Genomic DNA, 18603 nt, shown 5'->3' on the forward strand with positions numbered 1-18603 from the left:
GAGATTAAGTCTTGGCCAATAGAGCTTATGCTAATTGATTTGATATCTAATAAGCATGAACATATCGGATTATTAATGAATTTAAACATTAGTTGTAAGTGGATAGACCGATATTCATCGAAGAAAATCCTAAATTTGTCAATCGACTCATTTAGAGGCGGATAAAAATAGTTCAAACCACATTGAACTCATTTAATGTGCAGATTAATTATGAGTTAATTTAAGCGGGTAAGATTTGATTTGAATTAACTAACTTTTATTCATTTTTTCAAGTCTAACGTTCTGTTTGGTTGAGATACTGAATTTGAGAACTCGAACAAAACATGAATCTATAGTTTCTAGCACAGCACAATCAACAATTAAAATTGAAATTGTAATCTCCAAGTGAAATTCAACGAACCGACACATGAAATAACAAGAAATTATAGGCAGAGAAACATTATAGAATATGATTATAATTATTCGTATGAGTTACATCCAAACATTGTTCAAAAAATCATCTCTTATAATGTTAACTAAAAAAATTGGACTCATTTTCAACGTAAAAGCACTAGTTTGATGAAATTGATTAATCATTGAATCGTATTTGGGAACATCAATTTCAAATTAATCTAGGAATTTAATTTATATGAATTTGAATGAAATTAGATATAATTTATACCATATTTTATTCAAACTTATGCAAATCCAAATTCAAGTTCCGAGCTATACGCTAGGGATGAGGAATAAAGAAATATTAACATAGTTGTCCTTGGAAGAAAGTCTTATTAAAAACCACATTTCGTCCTAGTTTTCTCATTTGAAAATAGATTTTTCAAAAATAATTAATAATTTTTCTACAATTTAATTTTCTCAAAAATTACCCATTTTACTTCGATTTGTTATTGCCTAGGCGGGTTCAAAGGATTCGCCCAAATTGAAATTTCAAGTCATTAAAAAAAAAAAGTAAAGCATTAAACCATGTTAATCTTAATTATAATGTAAATTTAGAAATTAAGGAAAATCTAAAAATGATTGGAAAGGAACCCAATACCCAAATCTCATACATGATTGACCTTGTTTGGTGCACCCAAAAAAAACCAAAAACAATTTCATAAGGAATCAACAAATCGCATACTCGATGTTGCACCACTGCAACAGAACACTTAAATCTCCAGAATTACAATCTTCCCTAGATGAGATGGAATAAGCACATCCATATATAAATCATATTTTAATTACATACCAGCACAGCCAAACTACGACCAAAAATATATTCTAAAGTAGTTTGCATAGCATTAGATATTGAAAAGGGAAGAAAGCAGAGTTTCGTTTCCATTTTAGTAGATAGCATACTAAGGGTTGTAGTCCTATCTACCAAGTTTCACGTCTTCCATAGAAATCAAGAAATCTTCTTCAGTGACTTTGAGCTTTTCCTCATCCAAGTTTTGTAAACCATCGCTGGCCCTAACTATGGCCCTTGAGAGGGCTCTTCTAACAAGTGATTCCAATTGTGCACCACTCCAATTTTCAGTCATTGAAGCTGTAATTGTATCTTGGTATGTGAGAAGATGCGAGTAGGGGTAGAAGTGAATAAGAAATGAAAATTATTTATCAAGAGGGTCAAAAGATATTTCAATGGCTTACCAAATTTCCCAAAGTCGAAATCCGATTGAAGGATTCCTTGTTTCTGTAGTTCGCTTGAATGCACTTTGAGAATTTGTGCCCGACCTCTCTCATTGGGAAAGTTTACTTCCTGTTGGAGATCTAATCGACCTGGCCTTCAAGTTTACAATGAGTAAAAAAATGAATCATAAATTTTGCTAGAAGGGGAAAAGGTAATTCATTTAGAAGAAACACATTCTACCTTAGCAATGCTTCGTCAATGAGGTCCCTCCGACTCGTTGTTCCAATAATAAAAACATTATTCAAATAATTATATCTATCAATCTATAGAAAATAAAGAACAATCAAATTTTTTTGGAAAAAAACTATCAGACAAGCATATAGAAAATTAGAGAGAGAAAAAAGTTAATGACCATCTACACTAACCAGGGACAAAAATTGTCTCAGCACTTTATCACTATCATTCCCCACATATGTTCGTTGTTTCTGCATTGCGGTAAACTAAATAGATTAAATGAGAAAATAATTAACTAACAAGCCCAAAATTCTTCTTTTTTTTTTTCTTTTTCAATTGATGTACCCTAGCAATTGAATCAATCTCATCAATGATGATTATATGCAGAGCACTCCTTGATCCTGAAAATGCAAAAGGACAATAAAATCCATTATTTTCAGTCTCTAAAATTATATGCAAGATAGTCTATATTTTAGCATGTTTAATGTAAACGCGTAAGTCGCATACCGTGTCTTATGTAGTCATTGAAAGCAAGTTCAAATATTTTTTTGAGTCTGTCCTCTGATTGTCCGATATAACTGCAAAAAATTTCAGGACCAGGCAAAATCCAAGGTCCTTTAGCATTCACAATCTCAGTAATTTTCCTCGCAATCAATGTCTTTCCTGTTCCAGGTGGTCCATACAAGAGCATGCCTCTCACATGTGAGAGACCCAACCTAAAATTATATCTTTTAGTTACATCAGTCACTAGAAAATAAATAAATAAATAAATAACATCACAATACAATATAAGGATTTACCTCTTGCACATGTTCGGGGGGAGAATTCTTGGGAAGAAAGCTCTCTCTAGTATCTCAGTAAAGGTTGAACTCATGCCCCCAATTCCTAGAGATATGAGTTGTTCTTCAAGTGTACCTAAATCCACATTGCTCTTGAACAGCTTTCCTTGGTCATCCTCACCACTGACATCTTTCAAACTTCGCTGGTAGCCTCTCTTTCTCTCAGCAAGGTCATTTTCCTAATCCATGCATAAACAAACTTGTCTAAGATGAATCATGTTCCAATTCGTATAATAATAATGACAATAAAATAAAAAATAAAAAAGCATCCCCGAGTCATGAGGCTCCCCACTTTGCGAGGGTAGGGGAGGTCTACAACAATGATAACCATAATATTAGAAAAAAAAAAATGTAAAACCCTAAACATCGAAGGTTGAATTGTCATAGCTTAGAGAAAAAAGAACCAAATAATTTGGACTAGCAATCTGGGGGTAATGTGGAACAAATGGAAGTGTAACCTAACCATTGTAGAGAATGATGATCGGCCCCAGCCGCATAACAAAAACACAAGCAATTTTTTATAAAACTAATTATGAATTTTTCTGAATTTTTAAGCTCTTTACTGGATTCAAGAGGCATCTCTCAGGATTTTTTTTTTAGATTCAATATGCATTGGTGAGTCTAAAATTTATCGCCCATGCATGAATTTGGGGTTAAAATTTCCAGTTCCAGACAATTTCAAGCATGTTTTCCTGGGGCTTTTTACTGTGACACGCTATTTTCCACACACACACACACACATTTCTTCACCTCAGAAAAAAATGATTCAGGGCGATCAGCTCCAGGGCCATTATAGAATTCACACTGCTTGATGTTGCCCTGACAAGCCATGCGCATCAGCCTGCAGCAGAAGAAAATCAGCAAGTTGAAAGTAAGTAATTGGATTAATATGCTGCAAATGCACCACAAAATTCCTTGCACAAGAAATATGTAATTGGATTCAAAGCTCAGTTATGCTGTCAAGGACATCTTCCACACTCAGATGTAAATGATAAATTTATTACGCTCAATCAGATCAAACAGAAACAAGTATTCCTTGCAATAGAACGTGACAACAAACAGAGAGAGGTAACTCTGACAATAAACAGAAACACAAAAAGCAGAAGCTTTTCAGTTTTCACAGCTTCTTGTCCCTACACCATCAACTCATAGCAATTACTCTTCCCACAAAGTAGTACTGAATTCCAGCATCCCAAAAAATCTGGTGACTCCAGTAAACCAAAATTTCACTTGAACAAACCTCTTTACCTGGATCACAAGATTTTGTTCGGCGTCAACTACTTTACATATTCTCCATTCCTCTCCCGGCAAACGTGATAGCAGTAGCTGAAAACCACTTTCAACAATGCAACAAACCTTTTAAGGCTTGAACCCTTAAAGATTCTCTAGACACCAAGCCCACTCTAGCTCCTTTCACCAATATTTCTAGAAATATTACACTTCCAGACCAGTTGAAAGATCAAATGCATGAGCAAGTGATTAACATTATAATTGATTGCTACCAGCACAGAGGAGATGGACACTTAGAAATCATCCCCGTCCAGAAAATCCTCATGAGTTAGTACCTTGTACCTCCAGGTCAAGCATAAAATAACTTAGTGAGGGGTTTTCTAATAAAGTTTAGGAGGTGCCGCCCTCTTTTACCAAAAAAAAAAAGGCATTAAATAACTTAATGAATTGATTTTCAGGTGCTTTGGGTTGCTTCTTGACACCAGCATCATCTAAAATATCAACAAACAGTGCCAAAAGGAAGGCTATTGTACCAAAAGTACTATCATCTATCCCTCATCCCTACTATATCCATGTGTTATTTTGTCGTTCTATTCAGAGTTTCCTCCAACTCACAACTCTACAGGTTCAGAGGTGCAAGGCTCCAGATGTTCCTATATTTCATCAACAGAGTATGCATCCAATGACTCCTTAGACCATGTAAGATTACCACCTGATAACCAGATGTTCCTATATTTCATCAACAGAGTATGCATCCAATGACTCCTGATACCCATTACAAGGAATATAAAAATTTTCTTAAAACACCACATAATAAACGTGGACAAACAATATTAGAATTCAAGACCTCCAGATAACCAACTGATACCATATAAGACTACCACCTAAAAGCTTAAGCTGTTAGGTTGTGGGCCAACAATGTATATCAAGCTTTAAAACATCTAAAGTTACTAACTTAACCCAATAAACTTATCCAATTACTATAATTAGACAAAAGACATTAGACTTCTTTTTGAGGTTTGGTAGAAAGACTTGGACTTTCCCTTAGGTTACAAAAATGGCATGCATATCCCTGGACATTGCACTTCTAGTAAACTTCCAGTAATTAATCGTCAAAAATAACCAAATAAAATTTTAAATTTTGACTATTTTGCCGTTGCACACATGAATGGCATAATCATTTGTAGACTTTCATCTCCAATAATAGAGGTTGCACATTTTTTTCCCAGAGCAGAAGGGTTGGGGAGAGGGAGAGTACACAAGTAATGTTAGAATATGACTTTACCTCAAAGCTGAAGCCGTTAGGTTGTGTGCCAACAATGAATATCAGGCTTTAACTCTCCCACACAACTTGACAGCATGTGGAGAGATAAATAAACAATAAAGAACACCCATTGTAAGGAATAAGATAATTCTTACCAAACGAACAACAAAAGCAGCAACAAGATTAGAACACAAGACCTCCAGGCAACATGACTTTGATATGATGCTAAAGTACAACTTTGTCTAAAAGTTTGAGTTGTTAGGTTGTGGGCTAACAATATATATTAAGCTTTAACAAATAAATTTCTAGCCATTGTAATGCTATTTCATGGGGTAAAGGACAAAAAGGGTAAAATAATCAACTTCTTAACTTTAATTTGACTTCTTGATGATAAAGTAACAGAGGAGATATGAATGTCATAGAAATCATGTCTTTGAAGGTCGTGGGATTTTTAAAATGGTGGTCTATTTTTTTATTTTTTTTTGGATACACTGGATTTCCTGAGCTCACGTACTAGACTAATCCCATGTCTACACCAATTGTGCCCACAGCCAACACGTAGGAGGTAAATTCGGATGTACGGTGCAAGCGGCATGTTTCGAACCTCAGATCCACCGTTGCACAGAAATGTTTTTTGTCCTATTAAAGCCAGATTGGATCACTCTTAGGGTCATAATTTTATAAATATTATATATATATATATATATATATATATATATATATATATAAAATCTAAGCACATAAATTCTTTTACTTAACAAGTTGGGCTTATAAAGCAAAACAAAATTTATCTTCCCAATTGTAAATAATGAATTCTATATAAACTGAACAAAGTATCAAGCTTGTTAACCTCCTTCAAATGTATTTTGCATGGATAAATTAAAAATAATTAAGTTAATATATTTTGTTTAGTGTCAAATTAACTATCATAAAGTAAGTTTGGAAGGATTAGTTAATTTGCATTAAAATTAGAATTTCTAAATGCAAAAGCTATTTCTCTAAAGATATAAATAATATCACCTAATATTTCAACAAATACTCTAGATTCTAGAAATTAAAATATCATGAAAAGAAAGTAAATAAATGAAGTATAAATATATTTAGTAATTATTTATATAGACATTCTTAAATGGAAAAATAGAAAATGAATTTCTAATTTAATTTAGTAAGTAATAAGTGATTTTTTAATTTTTTTTTCATGACTTCACCCTTAAAAATTTTAAAGCATCAATTTTTTATCACTATTAAGTTAACTCTGCGTTTCAAAGCATTAGTTTGAGGTTTTATAATTGAACTTTAATAGATTTGAAAAAAATATATTATAAAATTATATAGAGTCTCTTCTACATTCATATGAATCTATTTTCCCAAACACTCTAAAAGCAAATAAACTATTTTTGCAGTGTTAGGTCTCAAGAGGGGAGGTCAGGGGAGAGCTTACAATTTTCTCCACCAGGTTTCCTTTTCGCCGTAAGCCATTGACTGAGAATTTGCTGTTCCCGTCGCAGCGATCCCATGAAAGGGAGAGAGAACATTTTAAACAGATAAAAAAAATAATCAGAGATCTAGACGATGATGATGATGATGAAATTGAAGACGATGCAAGAAAACAAATCTATGCACGAACTGTACCCTAAACTGAAAAGTTTTAAAAATCAAAGCACAAACATTGACAAAATCTAACCTCTGCGAAGCTTCCGCCGGCGGAAGATAGACCACATGGACTTCTGGGCCTCGACCTCCATCATCGCCCCGACCATCTTCTCACTATCTTTCTTCTGTATTCCAGAGTTTGCCATACGCCACGAACAATCCGTCTGTTATAATCTATTTTTCAGATTTTTAGGAGAGTGTTGAGGAATCTCCTCAAACGCCTTTCCATATTTTCCAACTTACCAATACGAGATTGAGCAGAATCTGACCATATCTTGATTATAAATGTTTTCCTTTTCAGAAACGAATTGTATCTGGGTGTTGCATTAATGGGTTCCATGTTTTTATGTAGATGCGTTTTTTTGAACTGGATTGGCACTTGGATTAAATATCAAACATGTTGATCTTAATTATAATATAAATTTTCAAAAAAAAAAAAAAGTGGGCCAACAGGTTGCTTAATATTTTGAATATTAAGTCATTATAATTTTTTTATTAGAAAACAAACAAGGTAATATCATTAAGATCAAAGAACAGAGTTTTGATTTATTTTCCCAAATGGGAGATGCAAAAATGGTATCCAACCATATATCTTATTTTTAATTGCCTGCATTCCTATACAATCTTAATTACATTTTAAAATTATTATATATATATATATTCCTATACGATTTTAAAATTATTTCTAATGAAAATAAGTGATTACATATATTCCTTAGAATTTGAATTTTATTTTCATGATGTCGGCATATACTATATGTCAGCGTATACATCCAAAATATTTAATATTTACTATTTTTTTTTCAGATTTTTATTAAATTTATCATATGTAAATATTGGAAATATAATTTGGAACATATGTAAATTTATTAAAAAAAAAAATATTGAATATGCAAATAATGTAGGATTACAAGTAATTAATTGAGGCTATACTTCCCCTAATATTAATTTTTAAAAATTTCATGGAAAAATATTATAGTAAATTTTATTTTACCTTAATGTAGGGGAAGAGAAAATTTGATAATCCTACAAATCATTATCTTATACAAGCGTGCAAGGCAGAGTTTCGTACATAAATCAGCAAACCTTCACTATTCATTTATGCATTTTGTACATAAAAATAAAATAAAATTGTACAGAATGGACTAACATTGATCACTTAATTTAGTAACATTTTTTATTTCATTATATTTCGTCAAAGTTTAATTCATTTCACAGACCAAACATGGTTTTGAAAGAATAATATGATACAGCAGTAAATAGAAGAAAACCCAGGAGGAAATACACTTGACTTGATCAACTCTATACACTTCGAACTAAAACAAATCGCTTTTTGAAACATCAGTAACTACGATGTTGAAAAATGGGTAATTATTTTAAGAAATACTTGAAATGTAGCACATCATTATTAATAAATTCAAACGTAACCAAGTTATTTTGAATACAGGGGTCACACCTTATGCTAAAACCTCTAACATGAAAGTTTAATCAAATAACGCTAACCCCTCCCCCAAAAAAAAAGAATTAAAGAAGAAGACTGAGTGAAGAAAATATTTGTTGTTGGGCTTTTCTTATTGACCAGACAATTATTATACATCCTACAGTCCAAAATTTCCTTCCAAAGTAGTAGGTGAAGAATATGTGAGAACTAAAAAACAATGTCAAGAGCATTCCACCTCCTAAACTGTTCCACAGACTTTATGCTCCCATCTCAATCAAAAAAATGAAGTCATTGTTACTACCAATGAACATAACAGCTCTACTCAACCCGACAAGGTTCGAGAGGGTACCGCACGGTAAACAAGCACTGCTTCATTACTTGCAGCTTTCTTCTTTGCAGCAAGTTCATCTAAGCGCTTCCATGCAGCTTCACGCCTTTCCTTAATCCCATCTTCCTTCAATTCATCTTCCTGAAATTTCAGCAGGCAATCCTCAAATAATTCAGGATCAAGATCGCAGAAAATTTTGCGAATGTTCAATGTCAAGCTATGAACAGCCTGATTCCAATGGTTTCTAGAATTCCTCTCCAAGGCAGAGAAAATTATGGGCAGTATAGCCTTGCGATTTTGTTTGATCAAGTTCTCTATGTGATCGTTGTTCCATAAGAATAAAGCTCTCTCTGCCACCTGCCAAAAATAAAACAGTTGCAAGGACTGTGGCTCAGGAATCAAGGACAGCAGCACAAAGAACCATCATCTTAATAAGGCATTGAAGGCAATATAAAAATTTATAGATGTAGGTGAAGCATTAGAAGATTAACCACTCTAGTAATGTAAATCTACTCTTATTGGCGATGCATGTGTTTGCGGCATAGTATTGAGTTTGGCAGCTAACCCCAACTCTCTCTCTTTTTAGTGCCAATTATGTTTGTTTAGAATTACCATTTCATTTAAAGGCACATGTACCAGTCATCAAAACTAGGGCAAATGCAATTGAACCATACAAGGTGAAATGCATGGGTGAATGCAGCATCAAGTTTGTTTATTATACACCACACCGATCACTGTTCTATGATATTTAGCCAGTGACTATGCTCACATTGCAGAATACACACTACTCCAACCCAGTAAGCTTGATAATCGATGAGGATGTAACTTCAATGCCTTAACTTGATGATCAGTACGAGCCAAAAAGCTAAGATGCAAAATGATGGAAAGAGAATGGGGGGGGAAACAAGCTGACATAGATGCATGAAGGTAGCAAAATCCAAAAGAACGTGGAACTATTTTTGACATACACACATATTTTTAAAAAAATTCTATAATTCATATATAAAGCATAAAGGTTATGTGTTAGGGGGTGACAATGTAATGGGGAATTAATGGGGGAGAGAGATGGCTTTACATGTATTCTCCAGGGATTTGTAAATGAATATCAAATTATTTGTGTCATGGCTTGTATAGTGTTATCTTACTTGAATAAAATAAGTAATCTTTATTTTATCATTGAGCATGAATGTCTCTTGCCTTCCTGTTCCATTGGTGTCTATATTGAGATTTCTTGATTATGAGTGGTTGCCAAGACTTATGTGATGCTCACGTTTGCAAGTTTGAATGGGTGATTATTGGCCGACTCTATTGAGGGAGAGCCTCAACGAGTGCCACATGGCCCCTTAGCTGAGTCTAAATTGGGGGTCCGTGACAGTTGGTATCAAAGCACGATGTGTGTGAGCACCATAAACGGCAAGATGAAATCTGTGAAGTCAGCAAAGACAAAGCATGTTGAGGCGCTAGAGGCAAGAGTGACAAACCTTGAAACCTTGGAGTCACAGTTCTTTGGACTCCAAGCATTGGTGACAAAATTGTCAAAAGAGAGAGGCATGCCAATAGAGATTGAGACCACAAACGCTAGAGGAAACCTCTATAGTGTATCTGAGCTTGAGATGAGAATTGTGGAACTTGAGAAATTAATTCCACGTATAAAATCCCTAGAGAAAAGATCAATAGAACTTGAGGTCTTCCAGATGAACATTGAGCAATTAGAAGCCTTCAAGAATAGGCTAAAACACATTGAGGGCATAATGTCATTCCTAACATCCCAAGGGGGAGAACCAATAGAGCTTGAGGCCTCCCTACGGGAATTAACTGATGATTTTATGTGCTTGCAGATAATGTCAAAGAATCTATTAGCACCATGAAAGAGGATGTGAAGGAGGTGGGTAAGCTTCAGAACCTAATGGATCAATTTTAGAATGACTTGCGAGAGGTGAGTACTAAGCTAAATGCAGTGGCCCAGATGTCTCGAAGACCAATAACCGATACTTTTGGGAACTCGGATTAAGGTGCCAGAACCTAAATGTTTTGGGGGCGCTCGAGATGCAAAGGAGTTAGACAACTTCGTCTTCGATTTGGAACACTACTTTAAGTGCTCAAGGATTGACCTAGAGGAGGACCGAGTTAACGTTGCAACGGTATATCTTACTGAGGATGCTAAGTTATGGTGGAGAACCAAATGCGAAGACATGCAAAACAACCGGTATACCATCAATACTTGGGAAGAGTTTAAACACGTCTTGAGATAACAATTTTACCCCGAAAATACAGAGAACATGGCGCGTTGCAAGGTATATGAATTACAGTAGACAGGCTCGATAGGGAGTTATGTACAAGAGTTCCAAGCCCTAATGCTCGCTCGACATTAAGGATATGGAGTATTCTGACAGACTCTTCCACTTCCTTCTAAGACTCAAAACATGGCCGAAGAATGAGCTGCGAAGGCAAGGGATTCGTGACCTTCCCTCGACTCTCGCAGCAGCTGAATGGTTGGAGGATTTCTCAAGCCGAACCCTGGCAACAGGTGGTGACTACTTGAAAACAGAACTGAATTTCTGTACTTCTTGAATTAATTTTTGTACAATCACTTCTCTCTATATATAATACAATCGCATATTAACAAGGAAAAAAATTCCTAAAATAAATGCATAAAATCTGCCCAATAACTCCCTATACAATCTCTCGTATTATTGACCCTTTATTCTCAGAATCCTCTAATAATCTTCTGGATTTCTACACTACTCAAATGATTCTCAGAGAAGGAAATACCCAACATCTGACAATCACGAACAAAGATCTTCCTGAGTGTATAGATCTTCAGGCAAGGAGAGTAACGAGGGATCTTACAGCTTCTTGAGTGATAAGGGACCCCGAACAACGAGAGTGGAATGACAAAGATGCAAGGAATGGGGTGCATCGACTGCCACTTGCTTGTTTTCTATGCATGGGGCCCCATCCTGTAGCAAAATGCCCTGGGCGGAAGGCCTTTTGAATACCTTGAAAACAATCCAAAAGGGAACAGAAGTCTTGAACACTGATTTGGGAGAAAAGAAGTGTATGGTGGGTGCCCTAAGGCTTTTGGGTAGTCCTCAAAATCCCAAGTAGCGAGTGGAATGAGAGAAAAATACTAGTAGCTTTTTGTGAAATTATGTTTTCTATTAAATGTATTACTTTTGCAGTAATTTTTGTGAAATATGTTGCAACTAATCATGTTTTGTTGAGATGGTGACAGATGAACAGTCAAATTTGTGAGGATGGACATTTGCTTGAAAGCCTACATGACCATGATAGTTGGAAGTTGGAGACCTAGTTCTTGGAGAGCCCCATGTCAACGAAGAAGATCAGTACAGATAAAAGTGCAGGAGCCCAACCCTTCCGTAAATGAAGATAGTAGCCAGAGACGTAGTGAAGATCCTTGCAGATAAAGTCAGCAATGATGAAGGTCGTCAACATCAATACCTGGTTAGGGGAGGAACGATGGTGACAAGACAGAAGACTTCCAACATCTCACACAAAAAATCCAATAATTTTCAAACTTCAAGACAATAACAGCAAAACCTGAAGATTGAAGACTCTTTACAATAACTCGACGAGGTCGTCGATAGAATGAGTGGGGGAGAATGTTAGCGGGTGACAATGTAATGGGGATTTAATGGGGGAGAGAGATGGCTTTACATGTATTCTCCAGGGATTTGTAAATGAATATCAAATTACTTGTTTCATGGTTTGTATAGTGTTCTCTTACTTGAATAAAATAAGTAATTTTATTTTATCATTGAGCATGAATGTCTCTTGACTTCGTGTTCCATCGGTGTCTATATTGAGATTTCATGATTATGAGTGGTTGTCGAGACTTATGTGATGCTCACGTTTGCAGGTTTGAATAGGTGATTATTGGCCGACTCTGTTGAGGGAGAGCCTCGATGAGTGCCGCACGGCCCTTTAGCTGAGTCTAAAGTGCGGGTCCGTGACACTATGCACTAGCACAAATCAACTTACAAGCTCCCGCCCCCCTAGATGACGAGCAGAAGCTTCGTGAACAAGCCTTCCAAAGGAAATCCTCCTCCCTATAATCTTTTAACATCTTTTTCTACTGTTTTTACTATTAATTCTTCATTTTTATTTTTTAAAAAAATGGCAATTTGAATACTTGGTGACGTAGCTCCTTCTGTATCAGCTCACATTGTCTTGTCTGTTCGCTGTTTTATATTTAATTCCGTGAAAAATGGAAGGATGTGATTGTGTCAGAATGTGGGTCAGTAGGTGTCTGCAACACCCTTGCTTCATATAGTACAGGAATTGAATAATAAGGGGTCGTTTGGTATTATTGTCAAAAATTAGAGAAACGAAACCAAAAATCAGAAACAAAAACTAAAAACTAGAAATCCGCAATCTCTTTGATTAACATATATATAACTAATACAGATTAAAAACCTAATTTAAGAAATGCCCACTTTCATTTTAAATCAAATAATATTATAGAAATATGATTAAAATAATAATACACATTGAAAAAATTAATATAATAAAAATAAATTTATCATAATTATTTTACGTAATTGTTCTACTTTTAAATGTTACTTAAAATAAAAATTTTATTGGACATGACAACTCAAAAATAGTGAATGTATTTTGTAATTGGCTTTATTATTATTTTTTGAAATTTATGTATATTTTTCTTTTAATTATATTTAAATTCATATGATCATTTAATTTTGATCTTTAATATAAGTGTATAAAATGAATAATTTAATCCAAAAAAATTATTTTAGGATATTAAAATTATTGGCAACAAGTTGTCAAAAAAACTGAAAATCATAAAATCTAGTTTTCTCCACAACTAAATGACATACAATCCATGACAAATATAAGCTTCAATTGAGAGCTCAAACCAAAAATGATAAGTTGACAGAACAAGACAAAAATTCAGCTTGAAAGAAGGACTATTCAAAATGAATCAATGGCAAGTGCAAAAAAAACAAAGTTGAAATAATAAGGTGAATGTGAGGCCTCACATATTATGGGTTTAAACATGGTGGCCTTCAGAAAGTGATAAACATAAGAGAAATGTAATTGGCCAACACAGCAAAAAGGCAACCTGCTTTATCAGATTTATGGTTTCTGTGACCAGTTACAAATTTGCAGAAAATATTTTGACAGATTTGGCGGTAGATTGGGAAACGAAGGATATGATATAAATTTTCAAAAATACAAAATCAAGATTGAGATTCTTCTCCAAAAAATAAAAACACACATAATGATTGAGATTTCAGATGAGAACACATACAGGTTCTGCAGTAACCTATGAATTCTCAGTCAGAACAGTTCCCATTTCAGTTGAGTGCCTAGTGTGAAGAACTACTTCCCACCCAATACATGAAGCCATAAACATGAATATGGTGCACATAGCTTTGAGTTCATAATTCCAACTACTAAATAAGTTTCAATACTTGGAGTGCAGAGTCTGCAGACAATGAAGCCATTCATGACTTAACTACTTAGCATTAAGGATCCTTCCCAATGGATTCAATACAACTTGATTTCCATGCTCATCATATTCAATTAATAACACTGACTACCAAATTGTTTTGAAAATTGTGGAACAAAAAATTTTTTTAAAAGGAAAAGAAATGCATTAGAACACCACAATTCAATATTGATCACCTTCATTTTCTAAAATAATCTCTTTCTGCTGATTTCTTAAAAGTAAACGTAAATGTCCAACAAGTTCACAAACTATTAAATAAGAATTTTTTGCTAAATTGAAAAGAGATCAAGTCAGGGGCGGTTAGTATCATTGTAAAAAATTACGAAAAAAAAAAAAACTTCAAAAATGTTTGGTTAATATTTCTAACAAAGTGAAAACTCGGTTGAACAAATGCTCATTTTTGACCTTGAATCAAATAACAATTTAAAAATATCATTGAAATAATAAAAATACAAAAGAATACAAATTAGAATATTACAATAAAATAGAAATTAAATTACGTAATTATTGTACTTCAAAATTCTTCTTTTAGTGCTACAAAAACAATTTTATTGGGCATGACAATTGAAAAATAGTAAAAATATTTTTAAAATGACTTCTTATTTTTTTCAAAATTTTATATTTTTATGGATATTTTAAACTCAGCTGGTCATTTTATTTTAATTTTATTAAAAATTATGAATAAAATGAATGATTTGAATCATTTGATCCACAAAATGAATGATTTGATCCATAAAAGTTAATTTTGGACATCAAAGTACAATCAGCAAGTGGCCAAAACAATTAAACATCATAAAATTTGGTTTACCGACAACAATAGAAATGATAAACTAGCAACTAAACAAATGCATTATAATCTATTTTGAACTATACATAAATAAAAATAGAAAACAGAAATGATACTAAATAGCCCAACTTTTTCTTTTTTAAAAAAAAAATTTACTTGCCCAAATAGTCCTCTTCATTTTTCAGATACTTTGACCAAAACCTGAAATAATATGAACAAGCAGTACCATAGTTTGATGATTGATAATGCCACAAGACTAAGCTACTAGTATAATATTATCTATTTATTTATCAATGACACAGGCCTGTTAAATTTCTACACACTTTTGGGAGAATATTTTTATTGATATCGACTGAGTGAACGTCTATGAAATCATCACAACTAATATTCAATCTAGACACTTTGATCAAGCCCTTCATCATTATAATATTTTCTAAAAAGTTGGGAATTTTATTTAACTGAGACATGGGTCCTCCTTTCATTTACCCAATCATAACCTCAGTACAAAGTTGGCAAAGTACCATACTCTTCTCATATCTAATCCTCATCTTCACCTCTACTTGCTAGCAGAAAAACTAACATATCCATGACACAGACACACTAAAAGATAATCTCACAGAAAGTGAGCATACATAAAAAATTGCTCAATAGCATAACAGCATGCTTGATGAGTTGCTATGCTACAAACGAATTGACCTCAGAAATATGAGCCATAAGTAATAACGCATCAGTTCACGACATAGCATAGGGATCAGGGAAGAATGCATCAATTCACAATACAAGATGAGTAAGGCCTAGGGGATGGGCATTACGGATATTGAAATATGTCTCATTCCCTGACCCCTGTGCATTCAAGCACATCAAGCTGAGGATTCAATACTCACACATGGATGCCAATGCACACAAAATCACATGTAAAAATATGGGTAAAATGCCAATAAAAAGCTCACAATGGTCATATCTTCAAAATTGGCCAACTAAGATGATGACCCTGGAACTGGGGATTACCTTGTACTTGGAAAAATGAATACATATTTTAAATTATTCACCTTGCACATTTAGAGCATGTGCCACTGAGGGAGCACTTGCTCACAAAAATTAAAAAAGCAACTGAAGAAAATAAGATAGAACAGTAAAAACATAGTACCTGAAAGTGAGAACTGTTCAAGCAACGGGCAATTTGGCGAAACAAGGGGACCATGCAACGCTGGAATTCCACCTGCTGAGTTGCTTCTAAAACTTCTTCCAACTCACTTAGGAACATGACTTCCTTTGAACTATTTGTGATTGGCCAATACTTTAATAAACCTCTTATAGCAGCATCAGCAAGCTCACAGTCTTTCACCAAAAATTGAGTGATACAGTAAGATAATTGCTGATGGTACATCGGTAAGCATTTTGGTTTGTGCAAGGGCATCAGAGCACGAACAAGAAATAGTTTGTGTTCTTCTTTCAGTGGCAGAGCAAACCCATTAATTATACTACCTAAAATCTCCAGAAGCTCGGCAATCCCATTATGCTTCTCAGTTTCAAAAACAAACTGATAGAATATATTATTCATAGATTTCCTTATGAATGGACGAAGTACCATAAATCTTCCATAAATGCGGTGCAGAATTGTTTTCAAGTATTCCCTCTCTCTGGGATCTTCAGAGTCAAATAAATCCAGCAACTTCAGAACAAAGGAGTGATCAATATATCTCTTGGCTAATTTTGTATCCATCTCAGGAGATGCAACAAACCTCAACAGAAATTCATAAACTATTTGCAAGTGAGGCCAAGCAGGATCCATCGAAGGCTCCTCATCCTCCAAATCAAAGGCATCTAAGACCTTGGTTTCATGTGGTTGAGGAGCGAACACCCTAAATAGATTTGCAGAAACCATCTTGATGGCTTCCAACATGACAGTTTCTGTAAATTTCCCATTTGCAGAAGTAACATAGTCCACTAACTCTAACAATGTCTGTCTCTTGATCTCTTTTTCTTTGAGATTGCTTGTTGGATCACTGAAGTCAAACACAACACAGCACAAGTTGAGTTTTCTCATAAACAAAATCTGCTTCTCCGAGCTTGGAACATCCCTAAACCCCGGCAATGCTTCGTAAGAAGAAACTGCAGAAGCCCCATTCAGCTTTGAGTTTAAACCTTGAGTAATTCGGTTCCCAGGGTTTTGTCCTGAATTTGAAGCAGAATTTGAGGAAGGGACAGAAGCAGTGTTTGGGTTTCCAAACCAGCTACTGCTAGTCCCTAAATCGCTCCGTCTGGAACTCGTAGAAGCTTTTGAAGAGGGACTCCCAGTTCCACCTAGCTCACGATTTTCACTTGTCTTAGATGGCTTCCGGGGAAGCTTACTGAGAATCTGTTTAATCATAATTTACACAGATGAACAAAATGTCGCCTTCTAGAAATCCTAAAATGTGTTGCAGATGCCCTTAATCACTATCCATCAAAAGACGACCTCTAAAAGAAATCCCAGAATCCTAAAATGTGTTGAAAGCTTGGAAGTGAAGTTTTGTACCGACCCAGAAGCTCATCTACGCCTTGTCCAGAATATAAGCGAGGCTTCATTATCTCTATCTAACTCCAACCTACAGCTACAAAGGGGGTAAAATAAAAACCACTTCAAATAATACCTACTCTCAAGTCTCATCAACACAAACACCAGATGTAGAAACCCATCCCAAATACACACCAAACAGACCAAGGTTTAAGGTCTCAACTCAAAATCAAGCGAAAAAGAGATCCCCTTTTTCAGCTTCTTCCTCATTTATGTAAAAAATCTACGCGTCCCTTGTGTTTTCATACCAAACCCAGTAAAGGAACTCTTTCTTTTGACCCAAATTGAGAAACCCAGATGGGAAAGCCGCTACCAAACCCAAAAATTAATGCCAACTTTCTGAATTTAAAACTCGAGAAAAACCCATTTGCTTGTCTATTGTTCAACTTGAAAGGACAGAAGAAAAAGCATATCCACCACCCTGACCCGCTCTCCTGCTTCCTCACAAACAAATAGCCGCCCAAACGAATCCACAAAAGGCGAATAGATCAGAGTATGACTTTAAACTTTAAATACACAAATAAAGAGATTGCAGTACCGTACTATTGAGAACAGCCCACGCAGAGTTCCAATAAAGATAAAAAGGGAGCACCCAGAAGGAGATGAGAAATGGACTTACAGATAAGAGAAGTCCCGAGGAAGTGCATGCCGAAGCGCCTAGAAATTGAAATTCTGGGTTGTTCCTGTTTTTTCCTCGTTGTTGTTTGTTGACTCGGAAATTTTCAATATTATATTTTCTCGGCAAATTCAGGTGTTTTCCAGAACAAGTAGCAGTCAGTCCGCTCCCCTGTGATTTTTCTTGAATCTTGAGAGAGGAGAGCCAAGTCAAAACCAAAACAGGCTTGGGAAAGTCCAAAACTAGGGAAACGGGATCAAATGGTTGCCCACTTGCCCATGGTATTATTGTCCTTTCCTTTGCAGGAGAAAAACGACATCGTTTCTTGCTTTCCTGCAATCTTGCTGTCAGTAATTTACGTAATTTCTTGGGTTACTGTCATTTTGCCCATTAGCATAGTACGAGGATGTTGTCCGCATTTTCTGGTCATCACAAAAAACATAAATCAAAACATAAGGAGTAATTTTTGTTTGGGCTGTCCCATGATGAGTTGTATTCGTTACCTACACCTAAGCTCTGAAATTACAACTAAGCAATCTATTAAATATATATCCTAT

At 34.8% G+C, this 18603-nt stretch overlaps 2 protein-coding genes across 6 annotated transcripts; both read right to left on the minus strand.

Annotated features, from left to right (window-relative positions):
* Positions 1-1059: 1059 nt before the first annotated feature.
* On the minus strand, positions 1060-7395 carry LOC131144685 (vesicular-fusion protein sec18-like). Of its 3 annotated transcripts, none has more exons than XM_058093478.1 (10): positions 6858-7395; positions 6615-6666; positions 3430-3520; positions 2641-2858; positions 2348-2556; positions 2186-2241; positions 2032-2091; positions 1847-1929; positions 1627-1760; positions 1060-1522 (listed from the first exon to the last, which is right to left on the minus strand). In XM_058093478.1, exons 1-10 carry the CDS (start codon positions 6970-6972, stop codon positions 1350-1352), a joined length of 1191 nt encoding a protein of 396 aa, XP_057949461.1. In that variant the 5' UTR covers positions 6973-7395; the 3' UTR covers positions 1060-1349. The 3 variants fall into 3 exon arrangements, with proteins under 3 accessions (XP_057949461.1, XP_057949460.1, XP_057949462.1); XM_058093477.1 differs by having other exon boundaries at positions 2032-2106; positions 6858-7200; XM_058093479.1 differs by lacking the exon at positions 1060-1522 and having other exon boundaries at positions 1627-1755; positions 2032-2106; positions 6858-7165.
* A 973-nt stretch (positions 7396-8368) lies between these two features.
* Positions 8369-18298, minus strand: LOC131144686 (serine/threonine protein phosphatase 2A 57 kDa regulatory subunit B' theta isoform-like). 3 transcript variants are annotated; one of them, XM_058093483.1, is made up of 3 exons: positions 18050-18298; positions 16021-17467; positions 8369-8952 (listed from the first exon to the last, which is right to left on the minus strand). In XM_058093483.1, the coding sequence occupies exons 2-3, from the start codon at positions 17242-17244 to the stop codon at positions 8590-8592; spliced, it is 1587 nt and encodes a 528-aa protein (XP_057949466.1). In that variant the 5' UTR covers positions 17245-17467; positions 18050-18298; the 3' UTR covers positions 8369-8589. The 3 variants fall into 3 exon arrangements, with proteins under 3 accessions (XP_057949466.1, XP_057949464.1, XP_057949465.1); XM_058093481.1 differs by having other exon boundaries at positions 16021-17864; positions 18050-18279; XM_058093482.1 differs by having other exon boundaries at positions 16021-17867; positions 18050-18278.
* Between the last annotated feature and the right edge of the window lie 305 nt (positions 18299-18603).

The sequence above is a fragment of the Malania oleifera genome, chromosome 12 (assembly GCF_029873635.1).
Source record: "Malania oleifera isolate guangnan ecotype guangnan chromosome 12, ASM2987363v1, whole genome shotgun sequence".
Classification (NCBI taxonomy): Eukaryota; Viridiplantae; Streptophyta; class Magnoliopsida; order Santalales; family Ximeniaceae; genus Malania; species Malania oleifera.

Excerpts from the sequence above, each read along its gene's own strand:
- LOC131144685 (XM_058093477.1), bottom strand. The coding sequence starts at position 6,972 with ATGGCAAACTCTGGAATACAGAAGAAAGATAGTGAGAAGATGGTCGGG. Across the intron at positions 3,521-6,614 it reads GAAACCTGGTGGAGAAAATT|GCTGATGCGCATGGCTTGTC; the intron begins GTAAGCTCTCCC and ends CTTCTGCTGCAG. Across the intron at positions 2,859-3,429 it reads CTGAATCATTTTTTTCTGAG|GAAAATGACCTTGCTGAGAG; the intron begins GTGAAGAAATGT and ends TGCATGGATTAG.
- LOC131144686 (XM_058093483.1), bottom strand. The coding sequence starts at position 17,244 with ATGATTAAACAGATTCTCAGTAAGCTTCCCCGGAAGCCATCTAAGACA. Across the intron at positions 8,953-16,020 it reads TGAACAGTTCTCACTTTCAG|GTGGCAGAGAGAGCTTTATT; the intron begins GTACTATGTTTT and ends TATTTTTGGCAG.